At 41.3% G+C, this 18,181-nt stretch overlaps 1 protein-coding gene and 1 pseudogene across 1 annotated transcript in view; both read left to right on the top strand.

The window, feature by feature from the left end:
- Positions 1 to 7,022, top strand: part of MBTPS2 (membrane bound transcription factor peptidase, site 2) — a 60,344-nt gene extending 53,322 nt beyond the window's left edge. Inside the window, exons 9-11 of the mRNA XM_075539509.1 lie at positions 985 to 1,180; positions 3,096 to 3,171; positions 4,147 to 7,022. Of these exons, the coding sequence (XP_075395624.1) occupies positions 985 to 1,180; positions 3,096 to 3,171; positions 4,147 to 4,369 (495 nt within the window). The 3' untranslated portion in view covers positions 4,370 to 7,022. The remainder of the gene's footprint in view (positions 1 to 984; positions 1,181 to 3,095; positions 3,172 to 4,146) is intronic.
- Positions 7,023 to 15,624: 8,602 nt separating this feature from the next.
- LOC142433021 (deubiquitinase OTUD6B pseudogene) lies at positions 15,625 to 16,435 on the top strand (annotated as a pseudogene).
- The last annotated feature ends 1,746 nt before the right edge of the window (positions 16,436 to 18,181 follow it).

The following is an 18,181-nucleotide window of genomic DNA, read 5'->3' on the forward strand; positions in this document are numbered from 1 at the left end:
TCTAAGACAGATTCATGCTTTCTTCTTGTAGTCCATGGCATTCGTTCTTCTTCACTAAAAGAATCCAAATGCATCAATTTTTCTTTGGTCTTCCTTATTCATTGTCTAGCTTTATTAGGTATCTGAGGCAGTTAAACACCATGGCTTGGGTCAGGCACACCTGAATCCTTGACGTGACATCTTTGCATTTTACCCTTTAAAGAGATCCGTTACAGCAGATTTGCCCAATGTATTATATTGTGTGATTTTCTGACGGCTGTTTCTGAGGGCATTGCTTGTGGAGTCAAGTAAAAATAAATTCTTGACAACTTCAATATGCTGTCTGTTTATCATCATGTTGTTTATTAGGCCAGGTGTGAAGAGATTTTGGTTTCTTTACATCAGTTAGTGCTTCAAGTCTTCTTCACTTTCAGCAAGCAAGGTTATGTCATAGCCATCAGAGGTTGCTGATGAAGCTTCTTCCAGTCTTAATGTCACGGTCTTCTTCTCGTAGTCCGGGTTCTTGGCTTACTTGCTCAGTTCAGCGTGCAGATTGAATAAGTATGGTGAAAGCTGACAATCCCGGTGCGCACCTCTCCTTGTTTTGACTGATGATATTGAGCTTCTCCATCTTCTCTTTCCACAGATAGAGTTGATGTGATTCCTGTGTGTTCCATCTGGAGAGGTCCTCCTGTATAGTCACTGTTTATGTTGTTGAAAGAAAGATACTTCCAATGATGACGTCACTGGTCTTGCAAAATTCTCTCATGCACACTGGCATAGTTTCTCTCACCACGGCCATATTTTCCAACTACTGGTTCCTCCTCTTTGTTTCCAACTTTTGCATGTAATTAATTTGTAGTAGGTACACATAAATGCCATTTCTTTTACATGGATTTCATTCCTAATATGTTAGATGGCATGAAAGATACTTAACAATATAACTGGCATTTTTATTTTTAAATAAATCATTTTAATATTGACCAATTAATATTTTGTTTATAGCATACATGTCTACCTGCCCGGAAAGCCGTTGAAGCCACTCAAGTTTGTAGGACCAATAAAGATTGTAAAAAAGGCTCAAGTTCAAGTTTCTGCATAATACCTTCGTTAGAAACTCACACTCGCTTGATTAAAGTGAAGCACCCACCTCAAATTGACATGTTGTACGTAGGCCATCCACTGCACCTCCACTACACAGGTGGGTGTTCCTCAGACCCGCAAGAAATCATGAAGCTCCACATACGTTCTCAGTGATGGAGACATAGGCAATTCCTTTGCTTACTTCTCAAAGTTTTGTTGATGTGTTCTTAAGCTTGAAATAAGTTGGCAGTCGAAGAAAACCTTAGTTTTTAAAGCAGGATGCAGCTGGTTCTCCTGTGTGCCTGGGCAAAGTAACAACACATTCCTCCTCCGCCACCTTCACTTCCAAGGCAAATTGGTAATCGCCTAGATGTTCTCTGAGAATGGACTGAATTTAGTTGAGCTCCCCAAAACCGTAGGGAGCAGCAAACCTGAGAGAAAGCCAGGATGCATGGCAGAAGTGACCCTCAAATTATGACACATGGATTTCATATGAATGGCATTTGTTTCTAACTGGGGCAACATGACTGGATCAGGTATTTAGCTTCTTCGTGTGGCTCACAGTCGCATCTAACCCATTTGTTGTACACGATTTTGTATGTTTCCTTTGGTAGAGCAGCTTTACTGAGGTATAAATCACATACCATACAGTTTGCCCATTTAACATGTACAATTCATTGGCTTCTGTATATTCACAGTTGTGTGCCCATCACCACCATCAATTTTAGAACATTTTCATCACCCCACAAAGAAATTTTGTACCCTTAATGGTCCGTATCCATACTCCCCCACCTCACCCCACCCCACCCCTCCGTTGTTGTTGTTGTTGTTGTTGTTGTTAGGTGCCATCGAGTGGATTCCGACTCATAGTGACCCGATGCTCAACAGAATAACCCCCCGCCCAGCCCTGCACCATCGTCACCAGTGTTCCTATGCGGGGCCCATTGTAGCAGCCGCGGTGTCAGTCCGTCTCCTCCAGGGCCTTTTCGGACTGCCCCAAGCATGGTGGCCTTCTCCAGGGACTCATCTCTCCTGAGAGCATGTCCAAAGTATGTGAGAGGAAGTCTCGCCATCCTTGCCTCTAAGGAACATTCTGGCGGCACTTCTTCCAAGACATCCCTTAGCCCTTATTCAAGCGTCTGGATGTAGACTGTAATCTGGGCATTTCATGTCAGTGGAATCATACGGTCAATATCTAGTCTTTTGTGACCAGCTTCTTTCACTTAGAATACTGTTGTCACGATTCATCCATGGTCTAGTATGTGCTAGTACTTTTTAAAAATCATACTCCATTGTTTAGATAATGCCATCTTTTATTCATCAGTCCATTTGGGTTTAATGGTACTCTCTCAAAAGCACTCTCAAATACTTTATAATTGTTTCTCCAGATATAACCCAAGTCATTCTCTGTACTAATTAGTTTGATACTTAAGTGATCCAGATGGCAGACATTAAATACATCTTCAACAAATGCTGACACATAAAAAATTAGAGTAACTAAGAAGTGTGCTCTCTCAATCCTTCTAAGACCCTGTGTTAACATTGTAAACAAGAACAGGATTGTAGAATGGAAGAGACTAAAAACTCTCCGAGAATAATCCTTGTTTTAGCACTGACGAAAAACCTGAGTCCAAAAGGAGATTAAGTGGCATGATATGTGAAGGTAATGTGTTTTTAAAGCCATGTGGCTGTGAAAAGAAAAGGGTTGTTGTGTAAATTCTAATAATTTTTCAAATCAGTTTCTGTATTTGGTAGTCGTATTTAGTACAAAGGCAACATTTTATTTTTGTCCCAAATTAAGAATATATGCTGGGTTTTGAATGTCCACCTTATAGTATTTTACATTGGATGTTCTAGAATACTTGATTTTTATAGGCGTTTCATATGTTTGGGAAGGGCTTTGTTAGAAATTTAAGAGACTCAAAATTCATGACCATGTGTTACCAAGTCTTGCTCAACACTTGTATAAATCCATAATGCTGTTACTTACTGGTATAAGTAATGTTAACTATTACCCGTTTTCCTCTTTGTAGTGAGCATCACCAGTTTCATCCCACGTTTCAACTTTCTAAGCATCGACCTCCCTGTGATCGTGGAGACATTTGTCAAGTATCCTTTCTCATGTGAAAACCATTTGGAAGTATATCACTTTGACCTTGAGCAGTCTTACCTTGAACAGTGCTTGCAAAGATCTTTTGTGTCAATTAATTGCTAACAACTACAAAAGCGGAGTTAATTTAAGAGAGAGCAGATGTTATCTAGGAGGGATGACAGCAGAGGAGAATGATTGACCGGGGAGGAAAAAGTACATAATTAGCATTGACTTTACAGGTCAGGTATAAACCTTTTTAGTAAATTTATAAAGGGTGACAGCCCCAGTTCCTAATGATGGCATGGATTTTGCCACCTCTGGGCCTGGAAACTGACTAAATAGGAGACAACTCTTCTCCCAATAACCAAGAATTAAAGAATTCTATCCCACCAAACCCAGGGTGGAATGAGTAGAGAAGATTAAATTAGTTCCCATTATATTTGGAAATTCAAAGGACAAAGTTTAATGTGGTCTTTAGACTTGACGATGGATTATTATGGAGAATGTGAATAAACTGAAAGGCAGAGGATTCGTTATTTCGTTGCTTTTAAAGCTTTATTAAAAATTTTCCTCAATGACTTACAAAACAATGAAACGGGAAGCAAAGGATTAGTCAGCCAAAAATGTATAAATGACCAAAAAGTAATTTCCTCTGATGTCTTCTTCCTGCCATAGTCCTTGTCCTTGGCACATCATTAAAGGATTAGATGGACTTAGTCTTCTTGGCAACTCATTATAGTATGGCGTAATTTATAATAATTGACCTTTATTTTTAGTCATGGTTTCTGAACTTCAAAATGAAAAAAAAAAACTTCATTTCTTTTAAATCGAACTCTAAGAAGGAATTACTTGTATGGGTAGACAGATTTAAAGGAAGCAGTCGTCAACTGTCACCTTCAGTGCATCCGTATTGAATTGCCTTCTTTGGACTCTACCTCCGGCGTGGCTTCCGCTCAGCTTTCACAGTCTGCTCCTTAACAGGCTTCAACCAGGTACCTGATTTCGCTCTCAGGAGCGCTGGCTATTGTTAATGCGGTGCCCTGCTTTGCTTTGGACGGACAGTGGATTTTAAACTCTTTTCTGGATGCCACCCTGACATCAGTGATTGGAGACAATGATGTTAAGGATCTGATAGGATTTTTCATATTACTTGGGGGCAGTATGCTTTTGGCTGCCAACGTAACCCTGGGCCTCTGGATGGTCACAGCACGGTAATAGTCATGCTTTCTTCGGAATATCTGAGTTACAGCATCCAGCTCGGTGGTTATGTCCCTTGCCATTCGAAGGCTGACTTGTAACTTGGTGTGAATATAAAGTGACAGCCAACAACTTTGAAATCCTCTTAGTTTTTAAGTCTGAGCATACACACTTCAGATGCTTTCGAACAATTTCTAAACACCTGAAAATTCAGATAGTGCCATTTCATGAGACTATATACCGTGCTGAAATCCAGCCAAGCAGAATGAAGTTAGATGCTTTCAGGTTTCTTGGAAAAGCATTATCAATAAGCATTTGGAAGGAGACCAGACTTTTTGACCAACTAGAAGAGTAAGCATTTTCTTGGCCTCTATCTCTTGTTCTTCGTCTTGTTAGCAAAGTGTTTTTAAATTTAATGCTGTATTATTTTGTACTTTGAAAACTGAGCCCCGACAGCCCTTAAGTTAATAAAGTTCTATCAACGAGTCTGCTGATGCAAAAGGGAACATCTTTGTCAACTGATGCCAAATAAATAAATAAGCAAAGCAGGAAGTAGGAGGACCTATGATCTCTGGGGACATGCTTTGCCCCAGGAGAGTTGCCTCCTTGTGTGGCTCTACCCTCATAAAGCAGCACTGGCCTTGACATTCAACATGAGCTGTGATCAGGTGTCCCACATCTGCAGCATGTGAGTTGAGGCCATCAGGGCTGCACAGCAGAACTTCAACAGGTGACGGACTCTCCTACAATCCTGTTTACCAGCCCCTGGAGGCCTTTGCAGCTTGGAACTCTTCCAAGGTATGCTAAAGATCCTTTCCCTTGTGCTGCTGTGGCCTAGCTTTGGGGTGCCTGTCTTCTGGGAGCAACCACCTTAATTAAGCCTTGAGCCACGCATTGTCTACACCAGCTGCTCCCAGGTTTCCCATCTCAAGTGATCAAACACCTAGTCCTTGCTTTACATTTTGCCTAAGCTGCTTCAGTGGTTCCATGTAAGACTGTGGAACAGTGAGCATAGCCACACGGGAGTAGAAACATGCATATGCCCGTGTATGGGAACTGACTCTTGAACCCAAAAGAGTGATGTCTGGTTCAAGGTCTTTTGGGCTGGAGATCCGAGTCTAGCCCTGGGAAACTAGGGAGTTAAGAGGCCAGTGTGAAGATACCAGTGTTAGAAGGGGGTGAGAATGCTGTTTGCTTGGTGAAAAATTCATGCTTGCCTCATACGCTCAAAAAGCAGTGAACGGCAGTTACACAGTTGACAACCATTTATCCACTGTCCGTAAGTGAACTCGTCGATGAGGGGACTAGTATGATCCTAGAGCATAAGGTCATTATAAAACTTTATTACAAATTTTCCTCGCTTCTAAAACAAGTTAGATGCGGAATATAATGTGAACATTTTATTAAATGACTGCGGATCGTCCATGAATACCAGTGATAAAACCAGAAAAATGGTCCCAGGAGGACGTGATGGCATTTGTTCTCTCCTCAGGAACGTGTGTAAGTGTCATGATGCGCAGGCTTGAGAGCATGAGAAATGCCATGAAATATACAGGGGGGCTTCCAACACTTTGTGGAAAAATGGAATGAGAAGATAATGAACTTTCCCCCATCGATTTTAAATCCCCTTGTTTTGTTGTTTGTAACGATTTTTTTCCCCATAAAGAAATCCTATCCGTTAACTTCTTTTTCTGGGTTACAAACAAAACCAGACTCTTCTTTTCTGTCCTCTTCTTTTTAAAAATCATTTTGTTGGGAGCTCTTACAGATATTATAACTATCTGTGATTCAAGTAGAACCTTTACTATCTTTCAGCTGTTAAATACCTTGGTCTTGAATATAGACTCAGAGTTGGAGAAACGGAGCAAATTAGTATGATTTTGTATAGAAGTGGCCTGTCTTAGATAAAGGCAATGTTGCATGTTTGTCTCTTCAGCTTGCTTGTAGGCATTTCTTGAGGGTGGACCCTGCCGCGTTCGTCTTTGAATGCGTGACATGCATGAGTGCGTAATAAATGCGGTTGGGTGATGGTGATGAGTGTTATTTATGGAGTAGAAAAGCATGTTTCTATTTCAATATGCTGTTAACTGTAGTATTAAATGTTTACTGTAAATATTTGTTGGCACAAAAAAAGTAACTTGAAAGATTGTGTCCCTCGTGGTGTGTTAACGTCTTTATGGACATGATCCGTCTTTGTTTCTGGAAAGTGCTTAGAAAAATTTCCTTCTTTTGAGGATTTGAAGAAAGTATTCTTTCTGAGTTGTGATGTGGTTTATTCTCAGTGTTTCTACTCTGCATTGTTTACATCTTCAAGGGTTGGTGGGTTTTATTTTTGCAATCACCTACAATCTGTAACAAATACAGACCTATTTTTCATCGGGTCCAGTTGAAAAGACATGCAGGTAAACTTGACCTTTAATGTGCTTATAGGTCATTGTCTGTTCTGACAGTAAATTGTAAATGTATTCATGACTATGTGGCCCTCGGTCATTTTGTCCTGTGGTATTTATTGAATGTCCACATACTAAAGGTGCATAAGTATCCCCCCCCAAAAAAAACCAAACAAACATTTTGACTGTGTTGTAATTCATTCTTAAGCTGTAGATTGGTAATGCCATAATTGCTAACATTTGATGTTTAGCAATAAAAGAATAAATGTACCCGCATATTATGTTTTCTCATCATCTATGTGTTATCTTTTTCTATCAAAATTGTACCCTTTGCATAGAGTGAGATCGCAGTTGTTTTTGAAATGATTGATTCCAAAAGCAGGCTTACTTTTCCATCGAGTCCAAGGAGAGAAGCCTTTTCAAAGTGAAGTTCTCATATTCTGGCACCTCTGTTGGAAGTGGCCTGTTTATGGATGAAGGAAGAGGACGATTATGTTTCCTTTCATTGGCGTTTGACAGAAGTCTTCTGTAAGCTATTTCCTATGGTTTTGGAATTGTTGAAATAGCTGTAGATATATGACATTTGGTTCTTTTTGGCCTTCTGCCCCAACACTTCCGCCCTTGTCCAAAGCTCCCCACCCCTGTACATGTGCCTACACTCATCTCCTCCCACCTCCTCTCAGTTACTAAGAGAGAGACTGGGGATTTAGTCTACTTTCTGATTGGCTGCTGTGGAATTCCACGCCACCCCTCTTTGATCCCATGACTCTCTAGTTCCTATATAATATATAGACTCCCTGAACCATATTTTAAAGATCTTTGTTGAGCTGTATATATAGGTAATCTCTATTTAATACAGCTCACCTGTTTAAACCATATAACTCATTATGAAGTTTCTTGTAATGTCTAATCAAACATTAACATAGCCAAACCTTTTAAGGAAATTTGATTTAAAAAACAATAAAAATTAATATATGTTTCCCATTTCATAACTACCTTCATTCTGGAGTGGGTTTTCTGTACTGGAATAGTTCAATAGCATTCATTTCTAAGGTAAAGCACATGGATATACGTTCTTTGAGACAAGACGCCTCTGTAATGAGTGCTATACAGTGATTTATTTTCGAAGCTGCTATTTTGTAGGCCATGCTAATTTGGACAGTCCATTGTATACTTTATCAAACCATGTCAAATGAATTCAATGAGAGGAAAGCCTGTGGTCCAGACTTTACTTTTGTTACAATAGATTATCATCAGGGTGGAGAGAGAAAAATGGTTAAAGGAAGTTGTAAATCTAATTCTATGCCTTATATTGTGTGATTTATTTTCCCACTAAAGAGAGAACAAATCTTTCTTACATTCAAGTTTTAGTTATCTAAAAATGGGTGGGTATGCAATAATTGTCCCTTTTTATCAACTAAATGATTCTTGGACTTTTCTATCTCCATTTAACCAAATCCCCAGTAGAAAACTTGATACTGTGCACCATCTGGATTATTATATTTCAAAATAAACGACTTTTACACCTTTTCATTTGCCTTTCTTTAGTTAGAAAAGAGGCCAAAGCTGTCTTTTCTTTTTTGTGTGTGTTTGCTCTTTTGTAAAGTGCTTTCCTGCGTCCCTTGCTACCTTTCCTTCTGTATTTCCAACATTCTTCTCTGTCCTTCCCAGCACTTTGTTTCCATTCTTTAATGGCTTCCAGTTTCCATTGTCTCAACTCCCTGCCATGGAATCAGTGCTGATTAGTAACGACCTCCCATGGGGTTTCGGAGACCCTAACTGTTTACAGGAATTGAAAGCCCAGGCTTTCTCCCGCAGAGCATGCTGGTGGTTTCGAACTGCCGGACATGGGTATTGCAGCCCAATGTATGTACACTACGCCATCAGGCCTCCACAATTTCCTGTCTAGGCTTCATGAGTTCTACACTGAGAAATAGCGCTTTGCGACTCACAGACTAGCCACTTGGCCAGTTCAGGGCACAGTCTTTTCCACTACCAAAGTACCTAAGAAAAGAGGTTTGTAGTCAAAAGAGTGCTTGGGGAGTATAGAATTGGTACAAAGAGATAGATAGTATAGAAGGTTTCTCTTCTGTAGAAGAAATGTTTTAGTCCTTACCGGGAAAGAAATGCACCTTCATTATAGAAAACACGTTCAATGGCATTCCATTGTGCTTTGTGGGGAAATGGTGGGTCACATACTCACAGGCTGCTTTTTAAACTTGACAGCATATTGCAAGCATGCAAAATTCTTCTAGTGCTGTTTTAGTGACTGTACAATATTGCACTGTTAGGTGTACCATAATTTAATCTCTTATTTCTGGTTCACAATATGATCTACCGAGGTACTGTATACACTCACGTATAAGCTGAGTTTTTCTGCACAAAAATATGCTGAAAAACGAGTTCAGCTTATACACGGATCCGTGGTACCCCAGCGAGGTGTAACATCTCAAGGGTGATTGCCATTCCTCTGCTGTTCATTCAAAGCCCAACTGACACTGCAGGGTTTTGAGTGTTTACTCACATCTAACCAATCAGAGCTGTCCTATGACGTGGACGACTCCAATTCGCAGAAGCACCCGTAGTGAATCACTTACACGGGCAGCTGAACTGGTAAGGATGTGTCTGTGCCATCTCTCCCCTCTGGTCTCTGTGTTAATTCACATCCTGCATTTCCCACCCTAAACTTATACTCCAGTCAATCAGTTTTTCTTGTTTCTCAGGATAATAATTAGGTACCTCGGCTTATACTCGGGTTGACTTATATTCGAATATATATGGTAGGTATGAATGCAGAGTTGATGATGTGGAATATCTTCATAGCTGAATACATCTCTTTGTACATTCATGATTGTATGTATGTATATGTGCAATCCTAGAAACTCAAGAAAATGCTGGAAGAAAATTCGCTACTGGAAAATGTGAACCCTCCCTCCCTCATAAACCCTTGATAATTTATAAATTGTTATTATTTGTTCATGTCTTGCACTGATCGATGTATCCCTTCACCCACTTTTGTGATGTCTGTCCCCCAGGAAAGAGGTAATATGTAGATCATTGTGATCGATTCCCCCTTTCTCCCCGCACCTTCCCCTTAAGCTCCTAGGTGTTGAGAGCTCTCATCTGTACCAGTGTACATGCTCCAGTCTAGCCGGATTTGTAAGGTAGAACTGGGCTCATGATGCTGAGAGAGGAAGCATTCAGGAACTATAGGAATGATGTCTTTTGTGGGTGATATACTGCACCCCTGGCTGGCTGTCCCTTCCTTGTGACCCTTCCATGAGGGCATGTCCAATTGCCTACAGATGGGCTTTGGGTCTCCACTCTGGCCCCCTCGTTTTTATCAATATGATTGTGTTTTGGGTCTTCTGATACCCGATCTTGTCAACACCTCATGATCACACAGGCAGGTTGGTGTATTTCTTCCATGTTGGATTTGTTGCTTCCCAGCTAGATGGCCGCTTTTAATCTTCAAGTCCTTGATCATTTTTTTATGAAGTAATTATTGTCATCTTTTAAAAAAATAATTTTTATTGGGGGCTTGTACAACTCTTATCACAATTAAAGCATACATCCATTGTGTCAAGCACATTTGTACATTTGTTGCCATCATCATTCTCAAAATATTTGCTTTCTACTTGAGCCCAAAGTTTCAGCTCCTCATTTTCCCCCTCCCTCCCTGCTCCCCCTTCCCTCATGAACCCTTGATAATTTAGACATTATTATTATTTTGTCATACCTTACACTGTCAGACCTCTCCCTTCACCCACTTTTCTGTTGTCCATCCCCCATGAGGAGGTTATATGTTGAACCTTGTAATCGGTTCCCCTTTCTACCCCACTTTCCCTCCCCACTCCCGGTATCGCCACTCTCAGCACGGGTCCTGAAGGGATCATCCGTCCTGGATTCCCTGTGTTCCCAGTTCCTATCTGTACCAGTGTACATCCTCTATTCTTAATAGGTGAGGAGTTTAAAAGAAGTTGGTTAAGTGTGCTTTTCCCATTAAAAATGCTTTTCTTCTGAGATCACTGTAGTGGGTTTTTAAACTGGCGTTAATTCTAGAATATGACAATTATAAATAAGAGATCCTTAGTGGATTAAAAATTTCCTCCATTTTGCTTGCTCACCCCCTTCTCCTTACTCACAAGAACTCCTATATACATTCTTTCATTCATTTACCAAGTCTTTATTGCACGCCTAGCGTGTGTCAGTCACTGTTCTAGATTCTGGAGATAGAGTAAATAAGACTGTTTTTCTCTTTTGTATTTTGTAATATATACATTCTCTTTTGTATTTTGTAATATATATCACTACTAAATGACCCGGGCATAAGTTGGTAAGAAATTAAGCTCAGGAGGTTCTCACAATCATTGAGTGGATTCTGACTCTTAAAGACCCTATATAAGGCTTCTGAGGCTATAAATCTTTGCATGAGCAAATGGCCTCATCCTTCTCTCACCAAGTGACTGATGACCTTGAACAGCTGACCTCATGGTTGACAGTCTAACATTTAGCCAGCCGCAGCACCAGGACTTCATAGGCGGTTAGCAGAGGTAAAATTTAAGAAATGTGCTATGTAAAGTTTGGGCTTAAAAAACAACAACAGCTTATAAAAAAAAAACAACAAAAGTTTGGGCTTGAGTCTGGCTGCAAAGAAATTGATTAGGAGCCATATTTCAGTAATTCTGAGCAAGAGATATGATGACATAGACTAGGGTAGTAGCAGTAGAGATCAAAAGAGAAGACCAACTCAAAAGTAGCATCCATGGTATTTGGTGGCCACATGTAGACAATTAAGTTCAGGAAGGAGTCAGGAAGACTCTGGGTTTCTGTCGTGGACAGTTAAGTAGATGGCTATGCCATTAATAGGTCAAGGAAACGTCAGAATAGGAGAAACTCAATTTAGAAGTGTAGTCTGTGATTAGAGGGATGCCCATTGTGGAAGGAGGGAAAAGAAGAAAGATGGGTACAGGTAGATTTGATAGGGAGCCTCACTTGGGTTTCCAGCAGTCATCAAATGCCTAACTGTTCTTAGCAGAGTAGATGTGTAGAAATCTTAGCTGAGTAAGATGGACTCGCTTAACTGCAGGAAGCTTAGCCAACCAGGCGTCTAATTAAGACCTGCCAGCTTAAAGTACTTCAAACACAAGGACAGGGGCTTAGCTCTGTGATAATGACATTGCATTTCCTCATTTTGAGAATGTTCTGTATTTATGTGAGTTCTTAGGAAACATAAACTAATATATAGTATTAAAGAGCATGATGTCTGAAATGTACATTCGCATGGTTCAGAGAGCTAATAAAACAAATGTGGCCAGATGTTTGCAAGTGTTTGGATGGAAATTCTTTCAAAATAAAGTTTTTTTAAAAACAGCTTCTGAATTTATTCTTTTTATTTTTTATTCTATTTTCGATCACAGTTTTTAGATTTTTTTGTTTCATAACTTCCTATGAGTGAAATGGATGAAGAATTTGACAAAGCTGCACTTTGTGTTTGGGTAATTATATCTATGTTTTAATACCTTCATCTACAAAATGAAGATAATTCCTTCATTTTTTGCTAGAGATATGGTAGAACCAGGAAAATCAGTTGCCATGGGCCACCAAGTTACCATGTAGACCTGAGTTGCCCATCATGGACTGGGTGTTTTCAGACCTATACTCATAAAGTTGGACGTGCACACAGCACTTTATCATTAAATGGAGGTGGCACATGCAAGATCAGGCTCAAGCAGGACCTGAAGGTACCAACTAGCTGCATGAAGATGTAGCACAAATGCCTTTGGTCTCCACTCCTGTCGTCCTTTCCTTCTCCCAGTCTATGACCTCATGGGGAGCTCCTTATCAGTTGCCTGAGGAAGAGAAAGCTCATGCGTGGTTTACTGGTGATTCTGCATGACATGCAGGTACCACTCAGAAACACACAGCAACTACACCCCCTTTCTGGGACTCCCTGGAAGACAGTGGTGATGGGGATACCTCCCAAAGGACAGAACTTCAAGCAGGTTGGTCATTTTCCTTGGAAGGAGAAGTGGCTGGATGCACAACTACATTACTGATTCGTGGGCTGTGACTAATGGTTTGGCTGGGTGGTCAGGGACTTGGGGGGAGAATAATTGGAATATTGGTGACAAGGACATGTTGGGAAAAAAAATATGTGGATAGAGCTCTCTGAAAGGACCGAAAAATGAAGACGTGTGTCTTGTGAATGCTCACCAAAGGGTTACCGCTATAGTGGAGGTTTTTGAAAATCAATTGGCTGGGAAGGTACATTCTGTGGCTCTTTCCCCAGCTACTCCTGCCATTGCCCAATGGACTCAGAACAAAGTTGTCATGCTCCCGGCAGCCCCATGTGTGTCAGAGTAGAACTGTGGTCCATAGGGTTTCCCAGGCTAAGTATTCAAATGTCGATCACCACGTCTTTCTTCTGCGGCATCTCTTGGTTAGCAGCCACATATGTGAGCCATTTTTATTATCAAGAACTTCTGGCACACAATAGGCATTCAATAAATGCTATTCTCCTCCAGTAGCAGTTGAAATCTGTCCGTTTGAAACCTTTTTTTTTATCGCCCCATGGTAACTTCTTTTGTACCGTACCATACATTGAACTAAATGGCTTTACATACATTCTCTTAATTTTCCCTATAACTTTATGAGTTAGCATATCATGTTTCTCTGTGAGAACATTTAATGACATTAAAATAACGGCTGCAATCTCTGCATCAATGTATAGCAATAACAGGATGAGCTCTTTTTTTATGCTGTACCACAATTTGATATTTCTCCTTGAGGTTTTGGAACATTTATGCTCAGGACACCTGCGGGCCACCTGATACTTCCGTTGTCCTTTCTTTGGTTATAAATTCTTGGTATCACCACCCTGCTAGCAGTTTATAAGAATACTCCCTTGACTGGATGGATACACGCACCTCTCAAGTAAAACATTATCCCCCCCCACTCTTAGTCTTGTACGTTCCAATTTCACCCCTTCCCTTCACTATTGGAACAATAGAGATAGATAGGCATAATATTTCTCCCTATTGCAGTGGGAGCCAGACAAAAACGACTATTCCTGAGGTTGGGAGTAGGGCAGACACGTGGATACTAGGAATGTATCCACATCCCTGCCCGCTGAAGAAACAAATACTTGGGGATGCGAGGAAAAGATCTTGTCTATTAGTAATACTTTGATGAGGTGAAAGAGTTTGGTCATGTATTTGTTTTCCCTAAGGAAAAATAAAGGGACTTGTCACATTATACTAATGATAAACTTTTTGGAGGACTGTCAATCCTTGGTGTCAAATGAGCGCACCAGAAATGTGTTTGGCTTGTCTTGGTATCCAGTTTTATATAATTCCTACAAACTAAAGGATAAAAAGAGACATTGAGGTAGAATTATTGGAGGTCTAGGTTTTAGCCTTGTCACCCAGGAGTGACTTTGAGAAAGAGTATTTGTGGGTCCCCTCCCAGCTCACAGGAGAACCCTGGTGACGCAGTGGCTTAAGCCCTCACTAACTGGAACGCTGGATAGTTTGAAGATGCGCCACTGAAGAAAGGTATGGCACTCTACTTCCATACACTTACAGCTTTAGAAACCCAGAGGGTCATTTCTACTGTCTTTACACAAAAAACAGTTTTATTGGCAAATAATTCACATATATGATTTAATCGCTTGATCATATTAAGAGTTATACAATCACAATTTTAGAACTTTTTCTTCTTTCTGGTATACGTTGTTAGTTCCCCATTCCACTTTCCCCAAACTCCCCTGCCATGATGGTGTTGGGTACTGTAGAGTCAGTTCTGACTCATAGCAACCCTATGTACAAGACTGCCTGCATCTGCGTCATCCTCAATTGTTCCTATGATTGAGCCCATGGTGGCAGCCACTGTGTCAATCCAGCTCCTTGAGGGCTGTGGTAGTTGCATAATCTGTTGTCGATTTGAGCCGAGTGATGGGGTGGAGTTTAGCCTGTCAATCAAGTCGCAGCTTGCCCTCATTTGGAGGTGCTAAGGAGATAAATAGCTCATTGGAGGCAGGGCACACACTAACTCCCTGGGAGATATTGCAGGTGACAACACATGGAACTACACTAGACCCCTGGAGCTGAAGGAGCCACGTGGAGACCCCTGCCAGTGCTAAGATGTCTCTGCCGCCACTGGATCCACAAGACTTTCCACCCACTGGCCTGTGATTGTCCTGCATTCAGCATCATTGCATGTGTTTTGTGAGTCTGAAGAGGAACTTATGGGTTGGTATCGGACATATGGGCTACTATCGAACTTATGGATTTGATCTGGACTGGGTTGTTTTCTCAATATTCAATTACTTTTATATATAAAGCTCATACACATATGAGTGTCTATAAATTTCTCTCGTCTTCCCAGATAAACACAAAGGCCTTCCACTTTTTCATGGCCCTTCTACTTTAGCAAGCATGAGATCTTCCAGTGACTGGTCTCTCTTGACAGCATCCCCAAAGTCTTGCCACCCTTGTTCCTATGGAGCATTCTGGTTGTACTTCTCCCAAGACAGGTTTGTGTGTTCTTTTGGCAGTCCATGGGACATCATTATTCTTCACCAGTACCATAGTTCAAATGCGTCAAATTTTCTCTGGTCTTCCTTCTTCAGTGTCCAACTTTCGCATGCATATGAGGCAGCAGGAAATGCCATGGTTGGGTCAGGCGCACATTAGTCCTCAAAGTAACCTCCTTGCTTTCTATCACTTTAAAGATGTGTTGTGCAGCAGATTTACCCAATGCCATGCATTGTTTAATCTCTTGACTGCTGCTTCTGGGAACATACCCCTAGATAATTAGTAATCCAGTTACTGTCTGTAGATTTACCTCTCCTGGGTTCATATATATGAAACTGGGGTTGTCATGGAGGTGGTCTTGATGGAGGAGCCAGATGAAGAGCAGCTGGAGAGATGGCCTCGCAAAGAAAAGGAGTTGCAAGCTAAAATTCAGGGTATGAAGAACGCTGTGCCCCAGGATGACCAAAAGAGGAGGAAGCAACTCGTTGACGATGTTGCTAAATTGGAAGCCGAAGACCGAGACCTAGGGAGGGCCTAGAGCAATTGAAGTTGACCTGTTGAGGATCAGCAGCCTCAGATACCAGAAGCACAAAAGTGACAGGAAAAGAAAGCTGCACTGGAAAAAGAGCAGGAAGAAAGGATAGTTGCGGCTGAAAATTGAGAACTTATCTGGAGCCGGACACGTAGAAATGCAAACACTTTCTCACAGGTTGACAGCCAGGCAGTTGGAAAGTAAACATTCCATCGGATGGCCACTGCATGCAGAGAGCCATTGAAGATCGGCTGAAGGGACAAGTTGGCACCGTAACAAGATATGGCTGCCTTAAGGCAAACGGCTGAATTCTGTATATGCAAAGCCACGTGGAAGCCGTTCTGCCATTTTTAACAAGCCCTGAGACAGGAGATATTTTTATTCTGGGATACTTTGGAAAGTCCTGTGGTGCTGTTGGAAACACAGCTGCATGGGGAAGTCAACTGGAGCTAAGCTCTGACTCACATTTTACAAACACTAATAGTAATACAGGCAGATTCTCCACTGATTGTAGTTGGTGAAGACTATTTTTCAAATTAATGTAGATATGAGACATACATATGGCTTAGGAGAACATTACAATTCTGTTGCACAGTTGAGCACAGCTACTGAGAATTGCAGCTAGTTTACAAAATGTTGCACAATTATATTTTCTTACAATGTGCCCATTCGAGTATTCATACCAAGTGCTGGATTGCTCTAAGCATCAGTGAAGGACACAACTACCTTAAATTTGTTATATGGCAAAGGTACTAATGGATTTTTTTCTGAAATGTGTCAGCATGTACCATTGTCTCTTAGTGATATTTTTTTAAACTGTAAATTCCATTGTGGAGAACCTCACAGACACTGTACTGTTCTCATGCGTAGTTGCATTGATAAGACTTTGGGCGTTCTCCTCTGTGTTGGCATACATTTTAATTTGTTTTTACCTCCACCACCCAAATCACTAAAAGCTTTTAGTAACCATTTCAGTGTAATTTTTCATGAAGAAGTGAATTGATGTCCTCATTTTTTGTCATTGCAATAATGTGAGGGTGGTGATATATTTAATGATGATGAATCAGAATGATTACAGTGTTTATGGATGCCGTGGGACTTAACCTCATCAAAGTGCAGCTATTTTTAATAATTAAGAATTTCTACAGATTTCTTCAGTTGGCAATCAGGCATTGCATTTAAAGAACTGATACAAATTCAAAGGCAAATAGATATTCTTCAAATTCTACCTCTAAAAGGAGTTAGCGATTAGCTGATTCAAGTGTAACTTAAAAACAATACCCAACAGATTTTTCTGTCTTTCTATTTATTATTGATTCTCTGCCGTCTCTTAAACTTCGGCCTGGAATTCCTACCAGAATCCCTTTATTATCTCCATACCTACACTTTTTTCTTTTTTTTTTTTTAGCTGCAAAAGGAAGCTTTATTGTTTTCGTTGGGTCCCCGGCTTGGGGGAGGGGCTGCAGGGCGGTGGCGCCCCAACTGGTGGGGCAGGTTCGGGCAGAAGGGCTAAGGCCGGCAGCGGACGGCAGAGGGCCCCTCGCAGGTGGCTCAGTGCCACAGGTTCCTAGGAAGGCCCTTGGCCCGCTCGGCCTGGGGGCTGGCCAGCCTGCGGAGGTGGGTCAGGGGCTCGCCCATCTTCTTGAGGATTTGCACCTCCTCGTCCAGGAAGTGGTTCTCCAAAAGTCACCGAGATGGGGTGGGGGGGGGGTTTAAAGAGGCCCGCAGATGCAGTTTGACCAGACTGAGCTGAGAACTCATGATTGGTCGATGTGGAGATCACCACACACAAAATAAAAATGTTAGCTGATCTCAATAAGAGGGTATGGCCAAGAAGATGGTCCCGAAGGTTAAGTCCGGAAAGGAAACTGGGGCGTGGCGGAAGGTGGGAGGAAGTGAGTTCCCGGATCTGTTCTGTTCGTTCACACACTGTTGAAGCAAGACACAGATCCACGGGACCACAGGGCGAGCTTCCATGCCTACACATTTTTATCTTCTCTGCAGGTTTTCCTATCACTGCTTACCTGGTTTGCTCTTCTTGTAGCCTTTTCCAGTACGAAGCAGTTTTTGTGGCCTCCCTCATTCTCCCCCTTGTAAAACTTGGGGGGCAGCAGTATTAACAAGGGTTAAAGATCAGTCCCATTTATTTCAGATTTTTCCTTTCCAACTTAACTTACAAGCTCTCATCTTTTTTGCTTCATTCTCTAGGATGAGAAGACAACTTTTGTTGGAGTTATTAAATTCATCTTCCTGATAACACCTATTTGAGAATGTCTATGTCCCATTGAAAGCCGCTGTTTGGGAATCAGCAATTACATAATAGAGTCAGTGTGCAGTCCTTGTAGGGGTGAATGAGTTGATTGAGCTCCAG

The sequence above is a fragment of the Tenrec ecaudatus genome, chromosome X (genome assembly GCF_050624435.1).
Source record: "Tenrec ecaudatus isolate mTenEca1 chromosome X, mTenEca1.hap1, whole genome shotgun sequence".
NCBI lineage: Eukaryota > Metazoa > Chordata > Mammalia > Afrosoricida > Tenrecidae > Tenrec > Tenrec ecaudatus.